The sequence below is a fragment of the Wyeomyia smithii genome, chromosome 2, assembly GCF_029784165.1.
Source record: "Wyeomyia smithii strain HCP4-BCI-WySm-NY-G18 chromosome 2, ASM2978416v1, whole genome shotgun sequence".
NCBI lineage: Eukaryota > Metazoa > Arthropoda > Insecta > Diptera > Culicidae > Wyeomyia > Wyeomyia smithii.
Genome location: NC_073695.1, coordinates 74264622 through 74285038, shown reverse-complemented (window position 1 = coordinate 74285038; position 20417 = coordinate 74264622). Strand labels below are relative to the sequence as shown.

The 20417-nt window shown below is 34.5% G+C and overlaps 1 protein-coding gene across 1 annotated transcript; it reads left to right on the top strand.

Annotated features, from left to right (window-relative positions):
* The first annotated feature begins 819 nt into the window (after window positions 1-819).
* Window positions 820-1876, top strand: LOC129725295 (uncharacterized). The gene is made up of 2 exons (XM_055680917.1): window positions 820-1528; window positions 1596-1876. The coding sequence occupies exons 1-2, from the start codon at window positions 878-880 to the stop codon at window positions 1782-1784; spliced, it is 840 nt and encodes a 279-aa protein (XP_055536892.1). The 5' UTR covers window positions 820-877; the 3' UTR covers window positions 1785-1876.
* The last annotated feature ends 18541 nt before the right edge of the window (window positions 1877-20417 follow it).

Sequence of the window (20417 nt, the reverse complement as noted above, 5' to 3'; positions counted from 1 at the left end):
GCTTCGTCATTGAAATAAGTTTTATTTAGAACTTGGCCTCATACTATCTCCATGAGGAATTTTTTTCTATAGCATCAATATTATTCTGCTTGTACCATTCCAATACATCCCGGGCGTAGTGGCAGCTAGCCCTATCGGGCCAGAGCTTCACAGGGCCCTCGTGTGACTGGATGAATGATATTTCAATTTATATTTCTGCATTTAGGTTTCAACGGCAATATTTTTTTACACAACATTGATTTGACATGGTACAATGTTTATAGTCTTTAAATACGAGCGGCTTTATATAATAAGAAGCCACTTATTTTATGTTCGAATTTCGACTTGGGAGAAACTGTTAGTGTCAATAGTGCAACTGTCATGTTTCCGATAAGTAAAAACTAAGTTGAAGTTATTCGTAAATGTATTAGCTAAGCATAAATAATAATTCTTTATCTTTTCACATCAAAAAGCTTTCCAACAATCTGAACCTAATCAAAATATTGAGTGCACTTATTTGTTAAAAAAATTAATCATGATTTTTAAATTTAATACATCAATTTTCTTTTTATAGCGTTTAAATTTTACCTTGCATTATTCATTGCAGGCTTTTCTTGCCTGCTGAAAAACTACTTATTTGTTCAATTTGCGCTCATAACAATATCATCGGTGCTCACCAAAACTGAGCGACACAGCGAACCAAACAATTAAAACATTCACTGCAGATCAACACCATCTATATATACATCTACATCTATATCTGACGCACGAGCTTCAGTAAAACATTGAAACAAAGGATGAATTCACCCTTAACCGATATAAAAGCCCTCAGCAGTTATCACGTTGATCATCAGTAAGTTCTCGGTGTCCACACGTGTAGAACCCAGAAGGCGAAATTATGAAGTTTTGGTTGACGGTAACCTGCATTCTGGGATGCCTCGGAGGGGCTTTCACACTATACACGGCCATTTCGGTAGGATCGAATGGCCTGGTAACGATGAGCACTGCGTTGCAACAGATCTCTACTGCCCTTACAGCTTATAGTACTGCTTTAAACACCGCGCGTACTTCAGCTTATGCTATCCTTACCGATCTGATGGGATACGCGAATATTACGTACACGGCTATGAACAAGACCTGGAGTGTCAATCAAACAAACCTACAAAGTTTTTTACAAATGGTTTCGTCCTTCAATCAAACTATTGGTTACGGTGAAGCTTCTCTTACTTCTCAAATCAACCAGAACCTCTATTCTTTGGATAGTGGATTGCAGTTGGGTATTGACAACATCATGCAGTACTACAACAGTCTGGTGTACCAAATGTCGAACACTAATGGAGACAACTGCACGTTGCGTAATGCCACCCAAATGGCAAATGTGCCCGTTTCGCTGGCTAAATTTGCCACGTGTCTCCAGCTGGATACTGCTGCGGTCACTCAGTACTTGCCTTCCGTTTTGAACATGTTAGCTTATTCCAAGACTGAGTTAGTATCATATATTGGACAGCTGAAAAATTGCAGCTCCTACTCGGCATCCTGCCAGAATGCTGTAAGTAAAAAGAAACATAACATTGTAAATGTCTTTTATGTCTACTAACTGAAACATTCCATTCTAGTATTTCCAGCAAATATATTCGGAATTGAGCAATACGCAATATTTGCTATCGAGTGCGGAGATGTTCATGAGCTCGGCATTCAATGAAGCTGGACAACGTGATCAATTTTGTTCCCAGTTAATTCAGTCCGACATTCAGGACAGCACCCAGAACTTAACCAACGCGTTTTCGCTGTGTAGCTGGCCTTAATTTTACGTCGTTCTTTCAAAATGAACCATTAAAATATTATGCATCATCTACTATAGTTACTGTCTGCTAGTCAATAAATGTGTTCTACATGAGCTGAGTATGTCAATTTGAGAAGTAACTCCATTACAAATTCGTTCGCCCTTGAAAAGTGCAATCCTGTTGTTTGTTTTTACCCTGTTAGCTACTGTTAATGTTACGAGTTACCAACATGTGGTGTAGTTTGATGCAGTTGTCGAATTATTTTATTTTATTTAATATACTGTTGTGGTCCTAAAATGAAGCGAATTTGATCTATTATGTAGGTACTTAGTGTTTGATATCGGACCGTGTAGAGTCTGGAAAATCTGGAATAGTCCTATTAAAAAATGAAATAACGTAATTTAAATCACAAGTAGCTCATTTATTTTTGTTTGCATTGTTATGAAAGTAAATAATTTTAAATAATATGACATATTTGATGAACATAAATCAAATGTTCACCTTGCGACAAATCCTCGACAAATTTCGGGACTTCAACTTGAAGACTCACCATCTGTTCATTGACTCCAGGGAAGGGTACGATTGAGTTAAGAGAAATGAGTTATGGCGAATTATACTCGTACATGGTTTCTAAAAAAGCTGACTAGACGACAGTTTTTATTTGGATAAATTATTTTCGAACGCTGATTACACAGCATTTATGTTCATGCACAATTAGCCCAAACTCTATTGACATGGATTGAAAATCCTCTCGGCTGCTTGAAACAAGGTTTTACGCTTATTACTCTCACGTTTCGACAGTTATTGCATTTCGGAACAAATTCATGGATCATCAATTTCTGGATTACGGAGACGAAAAAATCTCATTGTCGTAGGGTAATCGCTCCATTATTCATCTCAACAGCCAACTGCACCTATATTCATCTTATTTTATTTTTATTTATACGTTGAAAATGGTAAAATTTGACGATAAATTGATCAAAAAGGCGTGATGAGATGAATACAGGTACTGAGATGAATATAGGAGCGATTACCCTATATTTAACATTTTCGGTTCCAATCTTAAGTAGCGTTTTAGGCGTATTTTTGCTTCAGCCGATAATTGTGAGAATTACACTGGCCAACACAGCTGTGGCCCTGAAGCTCAAACTAGTAAAATAAAGGATTGTAGGTTTTCAGCTATTCTGGTGTCCCCAACCACTAACATTTTTTCAGAGACTAAAATAAATTTTCTCGTAAACATAGCGTTGAAGCGACGAACCCGGCAGGTAATTACTATGCGAACTCTCGCGTAAATTGACGCGTCAAAGCTTATTTCACGTTATTTCAAGACTAGTTGAACGTTCCCGGCGATGCTCGGGTTCAGAGGTTTCAAAACTATGAATCATCAAAATTAGGAATCATTTTTTATAATTCATTGCAATATTAGCACAACTCACTTCAAAAATATTTCACATCTTGTACGTCCATCATCACTTTAAGTACTTTATAATCTGAAAACGCACAGAACGGAAATACTCATACTGGATTGCAATTTGTTATTTTGGGCTGTTTTACAGAAACTGAAAGTCGCCATTTCGGATATCAAAATGAAGTATGGAGTTCCACTTTCGGAAGTATTGTTGGCCGAATACTACTTCAGGTTATTTCCTGAAACCAGAAGTCACCATTTTGGAAAATGTTGTGTGGGGTTATCCCAGTTCCAATATACCAAATTCGAGTGATGTCCGGATATTCGATAATCGTTTATAATAAAAACTCTTTTCATGTAACTTTTGAAAGAAAGAAATCGAAGTAATAAGAATTGGGCATGACCATTCATGCTTAGTTTTCCTGTTTGTTGGTTTCCAAATGAACACGTCTGAGAAGAAGTTAATGCTTTAATCCACAAAAATTCGTAAAAATTTAAAACAAAAATGTATAAGTCGCCTCCTAATCGATGTTTAAACCAATGAAATGCGGCCTTTCCTCCAGCTAAATGTCTCAAAATCTAGTTTAGGTAAAAGTAAAAAAACTAAATCCAATCCCGTAATGTGTTACCATTCACAAAACTACGTAAACATCAGAGAATGTATTTTTTTCTGCTCGATTCGCACATAATCAAAACATGGATATTTCTGCAAGAAAATACTTGCAGATGTTGAAGGAACAACAAACATTTTATTGAAAAAAAAAAAAAATCACATTTCATCGCTCAGAATTTTGATTTAGAGGCGAATTGGGTTGTTTAGCTATTCACGGATTTCCGATTGTTATATATCATCTGGAAAAGTGTAATTTTTTGAGCGAAACGTGATTTTTTAAAACTTTATATCATTATCCTTCGATTTTTAAATGAAGAATGAAAATCCACTCTAAATCGCTACAATGACAGTTGGTATATAAGCGAACTGTCATTGTAGCGATTTCGATCAGATTTCGAGCAGTTTTAAATCGTGATTTAAAAAACGAAGGACAACAATAGAAAAAAATTATTAAATCACGTTTTACTTAGAAAATGCAGATCTTTCAGATGATATAAAAAACTGATATGGCCAAACAACCCTATTGAGCTTATGCTCAAAAAGTCAAAATTTTTCATGCATTATATGTATAATATATATATATATATATATATATATATATATATATATATATATATATATATATATATATATATATATATATATATATATATATATATATATATATATATATATTTATATATATATAGAAATATATATAGAAATTTCATTTCATTTCAAACATTGAAGTATGTTACGCACGTAATTTTTAAAGTAACATCTCAACTTTTATCAATAAGATACCTATTATTTTTCCTCAAATGTCTTTTCTGAACATTAACAAACATTTCAATGAAAAATAATTACATATCATGGGTTTGATTTTTGATTTAGAGGCAAATCGAGCCCCAATATTCACGATTTTGCATGTTTTACATAGTGTTATTTTTACTCAAAAGCCTTTCCTGAACATAAACAAGCATTTTAATGGAAAAATAATACATCACAGCTGTGAGGCAAATAGAGCCTAAAAATCATGGTTTTGCATTTTTCATGTGCTTTGTGAAAAATATCATAATTTTGCATGTTTCACGTGGTTTTGTGAATCTCGAGTAAATTTTTTTCTCAAATGTCTTTCTTAAACATCAACGAACATTTTAATGGAAAAAAAAAATCAAATGTCATCACTTTGAATTTCGATTTGGAGACGAATTAAGTATAAAAAGTCATTTTCCTGCATGTTTCACGCAGTTTTGTTAATATTATCTCTAGGTTTAGTGATCCGATACTAAATATTTTTCCTTAAATGTCTTTCCTGAACATAAACAAACATTTTAATGTAAAAAAAATCATATGTCATCGCTTTGAATTTTGATTTAGAGGCAAATTTAGCACAAAAAGTCATAGTTTTGCATGCTTTACGTAGTTTTGTAAATAATATCTCAAGTTTTAGTTATCAGACAACCATTATTTATTCTCAAATGTCTTTCCTGAACATCAGCGAACATTTTCATATAAAAAACCTACATGTCACCGCTTATTTTTTTGATTTAGAACGATTCAAAATGATGATGATTACTGTACACCTCAGAGACGGAGGGAATAATATGAATAAGATCAAGCGTTACGGAATTCCATTTTTATGTAGTAGATATGAGCGATTCTCGCTGAAACTAGGCCACTAGATGCACAAGGTCTTTGATATAAATGGACATAGTTATTAGAAATAGAGAAAAAATGATGATGCCATTTTTGTTTGATCGAATTTGTTGACCCCTTGGTCACCAAGGGGCGAAACAGTTTTCAGAAAAGTTGAAATTTAAGCAATTCTTGATGTATTATTTGAGTTATATCTCTAAAATTCGTTATGTAAAGTACTACAAGTAGCACTTTTCTGTAAAGAGGAATGATTGGGCATTCATTTGAAGTAATCAGAATTTAGGCCGCCATCTTGAATTTGGCCGCCATCTTGGATTATATCAGAAAAATGCAAATTTGACCGTGTTCGCAACTACTGATTTTCGATCTGAGACCAGCATTGGAAAGCTGAGTAAAAATGCTACAAGATGCAGAAAAAAAGTTAGGTGAGCATCAGTGTTAACCCATCAATTGAACCTATTTTCCAAGCTGAGTTTTAAAATATTCAACGTACACCGCGCGATCAATGCAGTAACCTGTCTACTAAGACCAAGTGGATGCACATGTTATAACCCTACTAGCTCCACATATCATAATTGATTAATGCAACAACTAGTACGCCACTACTGTTTTTTTTTGAGTTTAGTGAGAATAATGAATACAACAAAATGAGTCGTGTTGCACAAAATTGAACCAGTAGCACAAAATGGCATCTTTTGCCTATAGAAACGACTATGCAAAGTTTCAGCTAAATTAAAAATGGCAATTTAAATGAAAAATTAAAACTGGGACATTTTTTGTGGAACTGCTCAGTAATAAAAAACCTATCGCTTTGTTAGAATTAAACCTTCTAGTGTTGTATTCATTATTCCCACTAAACTTAATGAAACAGTAGTGGCGTACTAGTTGTAGCATCAATCGATTATGATATATGGAGTATGGTATGGTTATAACATGTGCATCCACTTGGTCTTAGTAGACAGGTTACTACGATGATCGCGCGGTGTACGTTGAATATTTTGAAACTCAGTTTTGAAAATAGGTTCAATTGATGGGTTACCACTGATGCTCACCTAATTTTTTTCTTGCATTTTGTAGCATTTTTTCTCAGCTTTCCAATGCTGGTCTCAGATAGAAAATCGGTAGTTGCGAACACGGTCAAATTTGCATTTTTCTGATATAATTCAAGATGGCGGCCAAATTCAAGATGGCGGCCTGAATTCTGATTACTTCAAATGGATGCCCTATCATTCCTCTTTACAGAAAAGTGCTACTTGTAGTACTTTACAAAACGAATTTTAGAGGTATAGCTCAAATAATACATCAAGAATTGCTTAAATTTCAACTTTTCTGAAAACTGTTTCGCCCCTTGGTGACCAAGGGGTCAACAAATTCGATCAAACAAAAATGGCATTATCATTTTTTCTCTATTTATAAAAACTATGTGCATTTATATCAAATTTGAAGGACCTTGTGCACCTAGTGGCCTAGTTTCAGCGAGAATTGCTCATATTCAAAAATAATTTTATTTTAAAAGATCTTCTTTTCGATATCATTATTTTTTTTAAATGCTTTCAAATCGTTAGGCATACGAATGTGCTTTACTTCAAATCATCTACTCACAAAAATCATTTTCGAATTTAACTTGGAACGTACATACAGGAATGCGATTGTCACGGTCACGTAACAACTAATTCCTACATTTCTATGCATAACTTATAAGAAACATGTTTAATAATAAATCTTCTTCTTGATAAAACCATTCAAATTCAACTAAAAACCGGTAATAATATAATAATAATTTTGTTTAATAAATTGAATTACATTTGCCGCATTTCAGCTCTTTTCAAATATTTTCCAAAGAAATTTAAAAAAATGTTCTAAATATGTCAGTCTATAATTCTACCAGTATGGAGTTGAGTATATTTATCACTGACCATTTAAATACGAGCACTAGATGAATACCCCCATTATTACCTATCAGATATTCTGCTTTATCCTACCTTATCGACATGTGAAGTTACTGTATACACATGCAGCGCTTCAGGCGCAATGAACAGTAGGTATTGGAAGTGATGAAATTTCACATGAGATGGATTTCGCGCCACCTCGACTGAGCGACTGGCAGCACTCTTTTAAAATTGAATTAAAAAAACGTGTTGGCCTTACTAAACTAAGCCACTTTGTTCACTTCATATCTCAGAAATGTAAAAGCAAAGCCTTGATGCTACATTCCGATTCGGAACTTGACCTTTTGTTTTTTTATACACAGACTTCGCAGCCAACTGTTTAGTGTACAGGACAATTGCGGGGCTAGCGCTACGATCCTACTGACGCTAACAGTCTCTCCCGAGCCGAGACTTGAACCCACGACGACTGGCTTGTTGAGCCAGCATCGTACCTCGCGACCATCTGGGAGATCTCAGAAATGTATCTAGACTAAAATTTGGAAAGGGGTGAAGTTTTTTCATAAATCGATATATCTAAACAATGATATAAAAATAATATAGAAAAATGCTGTCAAGGGATAACTTTTAGGAAACTATCTGAATTTTCATGTAAAAATATTAAGAAGAAATAATTCTGTTTCCACACAGGAAAAAATGACTTTTAAAACGGAAAGAGATTGTCAAAAAATTGGTCAACTCAGACCTTTTTCAGATTAATTCATTCAGCATCGTGTTCGAATTTGTCTCTGGCGTGTTGGGATAGCAAGAAATTGGATTGGGTATCAATTGGATGGAGGGTAATCATACTCACCCACGATGTGAGCTGCCCTGCTGTAGACCTTTCGGAGTTTTGATAACCATCAGGTATTGGTAAGCTTTCTGCAACCCTGCGAGATTTTTGATTATTTTTAGGTAAATGTCAATCGCTTGTAGATTTTTGAGAATGGTAGTAACTGTAGTGAGAAAAGAAGACTTTCATTTTCGAAATGCGACCTTGTCTCCGGCAGAAGCTAATTTACGTATGTAATATATGAAAACCGACTATTTTCAACGACCGGTTTCTGGTTTTCACGGAATTTAGGTTGTGACACCCGGTTCTCAAATTTTGCCTTCAGGTTCGTGCTTATAATTTGCGTCCAGCGCTAGACGAAATAAAAAAAAGGAATTCTGCAAAATGAAGTGAAACGACATGCGCTGGATTCGTCCAGCCAAAAATTTCCACACCAAGCACCGCATGCGGGAATCGGATACTCACCGTGTTTTTCTTCCTGATAGTAATACTCTCTTGCTTTCACGAACGAACTCTTTTTAATTTTTTTCTATTTTTGCTCGATACTTGGGGCGTGCATTTACTCATTTTTTTTTTCAAACCACCCTTGTTACCTTTTATATCTCTTTTATATTCTTTTTTTAGAGATATGCGTATATTTCTTTTCTTATTGTTATTATTTTCTTGTTTTTTTTTTTAATTTTTTTCCTATTCGGAACTTTTTTTTCCGAATGATTTTTTTTATTATTTTTTCATTTTTCCCTAGCCTGACTCTTTCTCCTTCTACCCCCGTTTTTTTGTATCGCTAAAAGGAGAAACACATTCTGGTTCGTTATTCGGTGACACAATCCTTTCAAGCGCTGCTGGACACATAATTTGAAAACTGCTGAAATCAATTGAAATGCACTCACAAACTCGCATTGACAAACGAAAAAAAACGACAGTGGCGAACGACTCGAGCAGTATCTTCCCTTCTCCCCAGAGATTAAATATTCACTGGAGTGAAAGAGTTTTGGACTTTTTGCTATAAAAATGGTTCAATGATCAACTTGTACATTCAAGAAAAAAAGATTACCCCCTCGAGTGCCCAGTGCCGCCTTCAGACACGCTTTAGTTGGACCTCTAAAAAGCTTCAATAGATACTTAAGATTCATAGTTTTCACCGAGGTCTGAAAAATTACTTGGACACACTGGTCTGCGTGGCAAACACAACACAGTAGAGTCCCCAAGAGATATATGAATTCCCTTCGAAAAAGTAACAGCGCTTTTTGCTTCGACCATGCTCAAAATCGCTGCAGTTGATCTTTGTTAAAAAAACCTTACACCCATTTTTTGGTTTGATCCTTTCTTAAAAAGAGTGGCCCAAAAATCAACTTTTTCCAGAATTTTCAATGTTAATATATTTTGAGGCGCTTTACCGCTTTTTAATTTTCTGACGTCAAACTGAAGGAAAATAATAAGCCAAACTGTACATTAAATAATAAAAAACTATGGAAAATCATGATACGAATCGTATTTTGTCTTTTTAGAGGGTCCAGAAAACCCTATCGCTTGATTTTTTTTGGATTCCTCAAGCAGCTTTACATAAAATATTAAATTTTGACGGATGAACTTTTTTTTTAATTCTTGAATTCTTCAATTGAATCACCATGCGTCTCCATTCAACAGTTACTGCAATGCTTGATGGAGACGCATGTGATAAATTTAGTGGCATTAAAGATTAAATGAAACTTGCCAAAATAAGAACAAAAACATTTTTTATATAATATAGCATATACATTGTACAAACAATAACTTTTTCCTTGAGGAACATATTGCTGATTCTTGTTTTCCCTTACTCACTTTTCTTGCCCAGTACTACTGGGTAGCTGGCGGTTCACTTTTTTTCAGTCACAAAGTATACCACCAGAATACCGTGAGATACTTTGGATCACACAATACTTTATTTGGAAAATTTTTTTACCGCTTTCTCTTCCTTTTTTTAAATAAAACAATTCGTTGATATTCTTGATCATATGACAACCACCGCTCCAACACTTTACTTCAACCAACAAAACACTGGCGGACTCCTTTCTTCTTTTTGTGCAGCGATCAACCTGCTCTGCTGCGATAACGATGATTACTTCGGAACTCAAATCTTTACTTGGTTTTTTATCTATGCTACCTTCATTCGCACTTTTTTTTGTAATTCCGTCACATTTATGCACGCTATAGGCGCAAGTTTCTAGCACCATGCCTTCCAAAGCGGGTTTATACCTTTCAAACACCAATAAACACACTTGCACTATTTTCGCTTTCTTACAGCTGTTGAAGCTGATGTTTCACAATTTTTGTTGCTGTTTGCGGCTTTTTAGGGTAAATTTGACTTTTGAATTCACTTGGCGTTTTTTCACCATGCGTCTCCAATGAACAGTTACTGCAATGTTTGATGGAGACGCATCTGATAAATTTAGTGACAATTAGAATAGAAAAAAAATTCATCGCCAAAATAGGAACAAAAAATATAATTTTTTATATAGTATAGCATATATATTATATCATTAATAACTTATTGCTTGAGGAACATATTGCTGATATTTGGTTCCACTCACTAACTTTTTTTAACCAGTCCTGGTAGCTGGCAGTTCACCTTTTTCAGTCACAACCTCTTTCTTCTTTTTTGTGCAGCGATCAACCGGCACTGCTGCGATAACGATGATTCCTTCGGAACTCAAATCATTACTTGGTTTTTTTATATATGCTACCTTCAGTCGCACTTGTTTCTGTAATTCCGTCACATTTATGCACGCTATAGGCGCAAGTTTCTAGCACCATGCCTTCCAAAACGGGTTTATACCTTTCAAACACCAATAAACACACTTGCACTATTTTCGCTTTCTTACAGCTGTTGCAATTGATGTTTCACATTTTTTTGATGCTGTTTGCGGCTTTTCGGGGTAAATTTAACATTTGACCTCACTTGGCTTTTTTTTTCGTTTTACTTAACACCTCTTCTGATTACTTTTTATTTCCCCCCGGTTATAAAGCTTCTAATTTCACTTTTTTTGCTCATGCTCTGAATTTTTCTACCTGTTGGCACACTCGGAACACTTTTTCAGCAGAACACTTGAACAACAGTATCTGGTAATTTCCTGTTTTTCAATCTCGGCGATGCATTTTCTTCCTTAGTTGTATCCTCCGGGTAATCCAAGATCAGTCAAACGTTAATCCGACAATTGTTTTATTGTACAATTCATACTAATTCTAGTTCTAACACAAATATGTTAGCTGCTTGCAAACAATTTTATTCGGTAATCCACGTTAACGATAATCGATTTCAGCTTGATTGTAAATTTCCATTTTACCTTGTTTTCTACAGTATTTATAGAAAATCACGTATATTAATCGCTATGGCACATTCGGTATCTCTTTTCCACTGCCCTCAGCGCTTTTGCAAAGTTTGGAAGGATCTTTACTAACAACACTTACACTTAATATGTACAACCGCACGGAACTACCTCTAACAGAAGATTAAGTTATTCATCGTTAACTAGCTTACGGCTAGCCTGGAGAAAAAATTGGTGAGGGACAGTCATCTCGTTCTCCCTGTTGGCATTCTTTGCTGGTCTCTTTCTTTTTAGTACTTAAGTTTGAGTAAAACTCAATCGACTAAGAGAGCTAAGAACAAATAACTTTGCACTCACGCTCTTTCTATCTCTGTGCCCCAGGAATAGTATCTGACGCTTGCGGACTAGGTGAGATACCGACTGATTCCAACGTGCCTTACTGAAGGTGCTTTTCAGTTACCTTTGATAATCCCACTTTTTCTCGCCTAAGCCTTGGATTAAAATGAGTCTGTTCACCTGACAAGAATATGCAGGTTTTATCGTTTCTTAATGGATACAGGACCATTGCAGAAGGCTGTGTACTAGATTTTTTTTTCTGTAAAGTGAAGTGAAAACGTCATTCTAAGCGCGAAATAAAAACAATCTCACTGTTGAGAGTTTATTTATCATTACATTAAATTTCCAATTGCATGTTTGATAGTACATTTTACTAATTTAGTCTGTAATCAAGTTAAACAAAATTATTGTTTTTAGTTTTGGTTGGGCTTTTTAATCCAGTAGAAATAATGCGGTATTGAACATTGTTTGAAAAGTACAGAGAAGCTTTTTTTCTATCAAAACGTTTATTTGACACGGCACTAAGGTACCGAGAAGTTGTTACAAATGCAGTCAAAATATCATGCAATATAATTGATTTATGATAAAAAACTAGGTAAAACAGAATACAATGCTTTTTCGATTTTATCACGGTCAAAATATTCATGAATTGTCGAAATCGTGAATTTAGCGAAATGATAAAAATTGATTTTTTTTTGTGTTAAAACCAATTGAAATTTTGAGTGAAATGATGCACTTTCATAGTTCAATGGAATATAAGTTCAAGATACAAACGAATGAACGAAAAATAAATTCGATCATAATACTTTTCTCCGTAGCATTCTCGCGAACTTTCTCAAGGCAATTATACATGCAATATCTATATGATTCGTACTGCTCATTCTTTAGCATAGTTAGGAGAGTCTAATGCTTGTTTATGTGAAATTGTGGAACCGCTAGATTTTCCAATTTTCAAAACGACGTTCTATGAGCACCAAGCTATAGAACTATTGAGCAAAATCATTTCAAATCGACTGGAAATACGCGAAAATTTAATCGACCATTTTTGATTTGAATGAAACTTTGCACACGTATTTGGCTCAGCAAACTGAGCATTTTTCACAGGTGGAGAGATTTTTTACACCCACACTGAAAATATTTTTTCGTTATTCTCTGCACGCACATTTCGTAAACATGAAATTCGTAGATTGTACAGCACTTTTGCTGGATCTATAGAACATTCGTACTGCAAGTTATCGAATAGAATTGCAACTTTACGCATAATTTGTACAATTCACGAATGTACTTTCATACGAACGTAGATAACAACGAGCAAAAAAAACAGAAGCACGAGTATTTACTTGAACGAAATTTTTGTGTTCTGTTATTTTTGATTTCGTATAATGTACATGTTATTTCGTAAGCTTACTAATTTTTCGTACTATTTACATTAAGCAGCGTTTGTTTGTACGATTGATTGCGTTCATTTCTTGAACCTTTCGTTACGTATACGAATAGAGATCTGCAACCATTTTGACAGTTCTGACGAAAGTACCTTCATATATAATACTCATTGTTATTCCACTCACGCACATTTCGTAAACATGGATTTCGTAGAGTGTACAGTACTTTTGTTGATTTTATAGAACACTCGTATTGTAAGCTATCGAATAGAACTGCAACTTACGCATAATTTGTCCAATTCACGAACGTACTTTCGTATGAACGTGGATAACAACGAATAATTACTTGAAGGTGTTCTGTTATTTTTGATTTCGTATAAACAGAGCTGGTAGCCACATGGTTACAGAGTCCGCTTTGATAAGCAGATGGTCGTGAGTTCCACTCCTTCACTTGGACCGAATCCGTTGCTTTCCCACGATGAGGTAGAGAACATTTATACGCTTCTGGAACAAACATCACTCTCGCATCGATAGAACCGCCGCGACACATGCTCAGGTTTCGTATTGAAATAACTTTCATGAACATTTGTTGTACGTCTCTGGGGTTAAGTTGGGAAGGCGCGTGACGTCGCTCTCTCGCAATCGATAGAACTAGAATCGCGTTGTGGCAAACCGGTGATGATCAATCAAGCTCTCTCTTTCTCTTTTATTTTTGATTTCGTATAATGTATACATTATTGCGTGAGCTTACTAATTTTTCGTACTATTTACATTAGGCAGCGTTCTGTGTACGAATTATTTGCGTAAACTTATTAGTTTTTCGTACTATTTACATAATGCGGCGTTCTTTGTACGAATTACTTGCGTGAGCTTACTAATTTTTCGTACTATTTACATTGTGCAGCGTTCTTTGTACGAATTATTTGCGTGAGCTTACTAATTTTTCGTACTATTTACATTACGCAGCCTTTGTTTGTACGATTGATTGCGTTTATTTTTAAAACCTTTCGTTACGTATACGAATATAAATCTGTAATAGTTTTGACAGTTCTGACGAAAGTATCTTCATATTGATTACGCATTGGTTTCGTTGCAGAAAACAACAAAAGGATTTGTTTATAAAACATACGTTTTCGCGGAATAAACTAAAATATATTTTCAGTGCATGAGTTACATTCTAAAAGGGCGTATGCCTTTTGGCATAGGTTTTATTCAAGCATTGTAGCCCAGAAACCGTTGGTTGTAAAGAAAAACTGTCTGAGATCCAGATTTTTGACCAAAAAAAATTAAAAATAAACATTAAATTTCAATTTAAAAAATAAGAGCTGATTTTTTTTCTTAAGAAACTTGACGTTAATACGCAACTTTAAAAAAAAGTCCAGGAAGGAGAAATGAAAAATATTTTTGCCTTTCTCCTAGAAAGGTATAGCAATCACTGGAAAAACCAAAGGTATAAAAGTGGTCCCAGTGGCCGAATGTCATATACCACTCGACCCCTTTCGACGAACTGAGCATTTTCTGTATGTATGTATGTATGTGTGTATGTGTGTATGTGTGTGTGTATGTGTGTATGTGCTACTTTTTCTTCTCACTCACTTTTCTCAGAGATGGCTGGACCGATTTTCATAAAATTAACTGCAAATAAAAGGTCTAGTTGCGCCATAGGTTGCTATTGAATTTCATTGTAATCGGATTTTTAGTTTAGAGGTTATGTATCAAAATGTAAAAATCACGAAACATCAATATCTCAGAAACTACACAACCGATTTCAAAATGAAAAAATGGTTTCAAATGATCGGGCTGTCCCCAAAACCCCTAAATTTTAAATTTCGTTATGATTGAACATATGGTTCAAAAGTTATGTAAAGAAAAGATATCCTGAGGTTGTTTAAACTCACTCATTTTTCTCAGAGATGGCTGAGCCGATTTTCACAAAATTAGTGTCAAATGAAAGGTCTAGTTACCCCATAGAATGCTATTGAATTTCATTGAAATCGGATTGTTACTTTGTGCGTTGTTCATAAAAATGTGAAATCACATAATGAAAATCAACATATTGACTTTCTCCTAACGATCACTGGCTAATTAAAAGGTAGAAAAGTGATCCAAATGGCCGAATGTCGTATACCACTCGACTTAGTTCGACGAATCGAGCATTAGCTCATACCTTTATTGGATTTAAGCATTCATGTAAATCTATTTTTACAAATAATAAGTTTAAATGAGAAAGGCTGAGTCTCACCGCTAGGTGGATTAATTTAGGTTTTTTATGGTAGATTAATTTTTTTATGTAAATTATAATTCAAATACTTTCTAAAATATTTGTATTCTGATGATTTTAAAAGATGCAGAGAGTCATTTTGAATCAAAAAGCTCTTGGCAGTAAACATTCTAAAGGCATTGGTTTTCGAGTTATTTCTAATTTAAGCTCGAAAAATTATAACTATTTAGGAAAATACATGTTTTCCTTAATTTGTCCATGGTTCTCCAGCGAAAACCATACGTTCATTAGAATGCTTGATCAAAAATATACAATTCATTCTTTGACAACAAAACGATTGGGCGGGGAAACGGTTCTCAAGAGAAGAGTTAAATGTTCTAAGTGATATAAATATATATAAGAATCAAATATTTATGTTCGAGTTTTATTATCTTAGGAACATATTTTTTTATGACATAGATACTTTATAGAACTAGTTTCACCTTATATTTTATATACATCTTAAGTAAATGATTCGTCATCTTTTGAAAACAGCTTCGTTTGTATCTTATTTTCTGAAATCGGAACAAAAGAGTATTACTTTTTGTGGCAGCTATTATTATAGATTTTTTGAAAATATTGCTCCATTCTGTTACTTCTTGTTCATATTCTTCATATGATACCAAACTAAATGACATTTTTGATTAATGTTTTTCACTTTTCTGATTAGACCAATCATACAATTCTTTTGCGCTTGTAATGGGATGTTCATGTTCTTTAGCTAAACTTGCATTTTCTGCCATTCGTTTTAATATGCCACCAATTGCATCGCATGGGCCTTTACCATGAGAAGTCGCAAAAAATGCCACTCTGCACCGACGTTATATTTTGTTTTGAACTTGCAAAGACTTGCAAAGTTTTTTCTATTTTTATATTGTGAGGCAGCTCCATCAGACATTAATATCGCTTTTTTCAACTCTCTTGTTGTTTTAAAAAAAAAACTCATTAATTTGGCAATGAACACTTGAACCGCAACAGTATCATGTGGAGTACTTCCGATATTATGATGAAGCTGATATTCTTAAGTGTTCCAGATTCTGAATAGTAAACAACGAAGGGATGAATGGTGGCTTGACTATTATTCCAACAACTACACGAATCACAAATTGATAAAGACGTATTAAAATGAGCTTGACTGTTCAATATTTTCAATTTTGCAATAACGTTTTCGTTTAATTTGAGTAAGCTTGATGAGCACCGATGACCAGGAAAGGGTTTACAGCATTTGGGCTTGGTGTATTCCATTTTCACTTTATTCATCTTCGCAAAATGCAAACCTGGACTTTTTTTTAAAAAGTTGCGTATTAACGTAAAGTTTCTTAAAAAAAAAATACGAAAAAGTTCAACTCTTTTTTTTTAAATTGAAATTTAATGTTTATTTTTAATTTTTTTTGGTCAAAAAAATTTTTTTTTTGTACAGTGTATATTTTTTATGGTGCATTTTTTATTCCCTACAACTCATTGTCAGACAGTTTTTCTATACAACCAACGGTTTCTGGGCTACAATGCTTCGAATAAAACCTATGCCAAAAGGCATACGCCCTTTTAGAATGTAACACATGGGTGTAAAAAATCTCTCCATCTGTGAAAAATGCTCAGTTTGCTAAGCCAAATACGTGTGCAAAGTTTCATTCAAATCGAAAATGGTCGATATTCGACCATAGGTCATTTGGCGCGATCTAGCTCTATTTGAACTATTATTAGATCTTCTGTCTCAACTGATCGAATAATACGTAATTTTCGCTCTAAAATCAATGAAATTCGTACTTCACGGTTCATTTTGCACAAAATTATGACACAAGTAAATTGTTACAGATATGACACTTGCCTACTTAATCCAGAAAATTGATCAAATCAATTGAGTTCATGAAACTATACACATCAAACTATACTCATGCAAAGACACACGGCACTAGTGAAAATTATGTATCAAATACACTACCTACAACTGGAAGCACATTATTTTTGATTTGGATATATTTTAAAGCGTGATAAAAACGAAAAGAAGCGTTTGAAAATCGAACCTGAATTTAGCGAGAAGTGATAGAAACGATTGTAGATAAAATCGATAAAACACTGTAATGATAGAGTTGAATAAGGCAAAGGTAAATTCAACCCTGACTTCCTAATGTCAATAATGATCCGACATTGCTGCTGTGAATTTCCAAAAAAAAAACATCTTTGGACAAAGTCCATATCTGCACTGATCCGTAGATTACCAGTTATGCACTGCATAAAAAAATTAGAAATCCAACATGGAATGCTAAAAATTTTAATCGGATGTGAATGAAGGGTTTTTTCTTGCGATGTGTCACGAAAAAGACACATAAGCTCACTCTTTGTTTTGCCTTATCAGTCTAAAGTTATTAACAGTTTGATTCAGTAATTCCTTTAGTAACCGAAACGGTTTATCCAGTTAACATAGCGCCACCTGAACAAAGAGACCACCGGTACATGTAATCTATAAATATTTTTTTGTTGGTCATAAGTGTTTGAAGTGTGTTACGCAGAGATGACAAGCACTATTCTATGTGAAATTTGCTATATCCTCCTTCCAATCATTGTTTAGTAAAATGAGCAAAATTGGCGCACCTGCTAGGTGTCTCGGTAGAGGACAAAGAACATCAGTCTTATCTCATTGTGTACACTCAAAAAGTTAGTTACTAGGGTTTGCAATATTCTCGAGAATAGATTTCCCGGGAAACGGGAATGAAAAATCTCATTTCCCGGGAATTCCCGGGAACCGGGAAAGGAAAAAATCCTTAGCATAAATGAGATTTCAAATAAAGTTTATTCATAAAAAGTTTCAAACAATCGTTTACAATTTAATTATCAATTGAAGAACAAAATTTATTCAAGTTCACTCCAGAAATTCATGAACAATCGTCTATCAGTCGCCTCAGTTCCGCTGACAATTTTTTGTTAGGCCCAAATAATGTAGTTCCCTTCTGTAAAACTTTACTTGCGATCGCTGAATCACCGCTGGTGTCTGATTTCTAAAATACTTCTAAATCACCGATTCCAGCTCTTGCTACATTTCATTAGAAACTGAAGAGTCCAATACTTTTAGTTTTGTTGAAGATAAAACTGAGTGTTTGGCAGCCAGATTTTAGAGCATTTGAATGTCTTCGTAATTAATGTGAAATCGCGGCCACGACCGAAGTTACACTGACTGAGTTTTATTAATTTATTTATTTCTGGTCGCATTGATTTACGGGTTTCAATTTATTTTATCAATTTACAGGTTTCAAATTTTTTTATCAATAAACAAAGAAAAAATCAAGCAACTATCCGCTTAGTAGTAAACTCGCTAGCAAAAAAGGCATGAGACGAAGAAAATATTTCTTAATTTATCGTTTACTGAATAAGACAGCATATATTTTTAACAAATAAATTAAGCAAATAATTTGATATTACACGGCAAGCAAATATTGATCGTCGTTTCAAGCAAATATTTGCTTCGTATAATGCACACTATGAAGCTGCTCTACACTTCTACGACGTAAGTTTCGTGTTTCGATACGATATTTAGTTTTATTGCAATATTGTATGGAAAATTTTCCGAGTTGCTCGGGAATCCCGGGATTCCGGGAATCAATATTCCTATTCCCGGGATCCGGGAATCCCGGGAAAAGGCAATTCCCAGGAAATCGTTCCCGGGATTGCAAACCCTATTAGTTACCCATTTCTTTCTTCAAATAACCTTTGTTTCAGTATAACAAGGTAAAAGACCTTGTCGATGGAAGGTTTGTGCCCAAAATATGCAACCCAACGAATCTACCCCAGTGTCGCTAAATGATTTCATTTTTCTGGATAGTTGATTCGTTTCGTTTCGTTCCACCGAAACGAAGCAACTATCCACAGAAAATAAAGTTACACGGTGCTCAAAACCACAAATGGTCGGCGTGCGACCAGACCGAGCCAAGCGCCAAACACATTGTTTCGAGTAATTAGCATTTGAAGTTTGACCACCCATAAATCAATCGTATTTGCACTTATCATTAATTCAATGCTAACACGTTATGAACAGGGCTTAATGAATGTCCTGTTATTATAAATACACGAAAAATAGCAATAAGTGATAAAATATTTGGTTTTTATTTCTGACACCTATGCACTCAGTTCACTCTGGTCGAACAAAAATTTTGAAAAATGGTCTTCAGTTCGGTCTTGTCAAACGTATTTACTACAACATATCAACTTTACTATTAAACAAGCTATTTTTTCTTACTAGTCAAACGTAAGACATAGATATCAACGCTGCTTTATCTCTCAGTCCAATCTGTATCGAAAATTATACAGCTGATAGACAAGCAAAGTTTCATTTCTGTTGCTCTATTTCCTGGTGCCGAAGCGCACCAAGTGGTAAGTGTTGAGATAGTATCAATATAAAATGCTCTGGTATTTTGAAGCGGGTATTGTCTAATTTTATTGATTTACCGTATATTAACCCAGTCCTGACGTTTGCTACAAGAAAAAATTTAATTTTATTTGAAAAATATCAAATGAAAATAAAATGCACTTGGTTCGGTCTGGCTCAACAAGATCTTGAAAAAAAGTGAAGTGCCCATTGAAACGAAGTTCGGCTCAACGAAAACCACCTGGCTGTTTATTTATCTAATTCTGATGACAGTCGTATTAACGAGCTGTCCGGAGCGGAGAAATCAGTTACTGGTTGATATAAATCGCAAAGTTTGCCTTTAAATCACAAACAATCACTTTCTTTAGATGCCATGTCTGGGTTTACGGTTCACTCTGGTTGAACGCAATTTCGTTCTTTTCACGAAGTGCTACAGAGATTTTTTATTATAACACGCCTATGAACTGTTCAAATGATTACATTCTTCAATGGAACATAGATTATCAGTTTGCACATCCACTGGTGCTAATAACTCAATTTTAAAGAAAATGGCGCTTGGCTCGGTCTGGTCGCACGCCGACCAAATGGTAATCGAAGATTTCTTTGGAATTTAAGTTTTTTGGTGTACAAA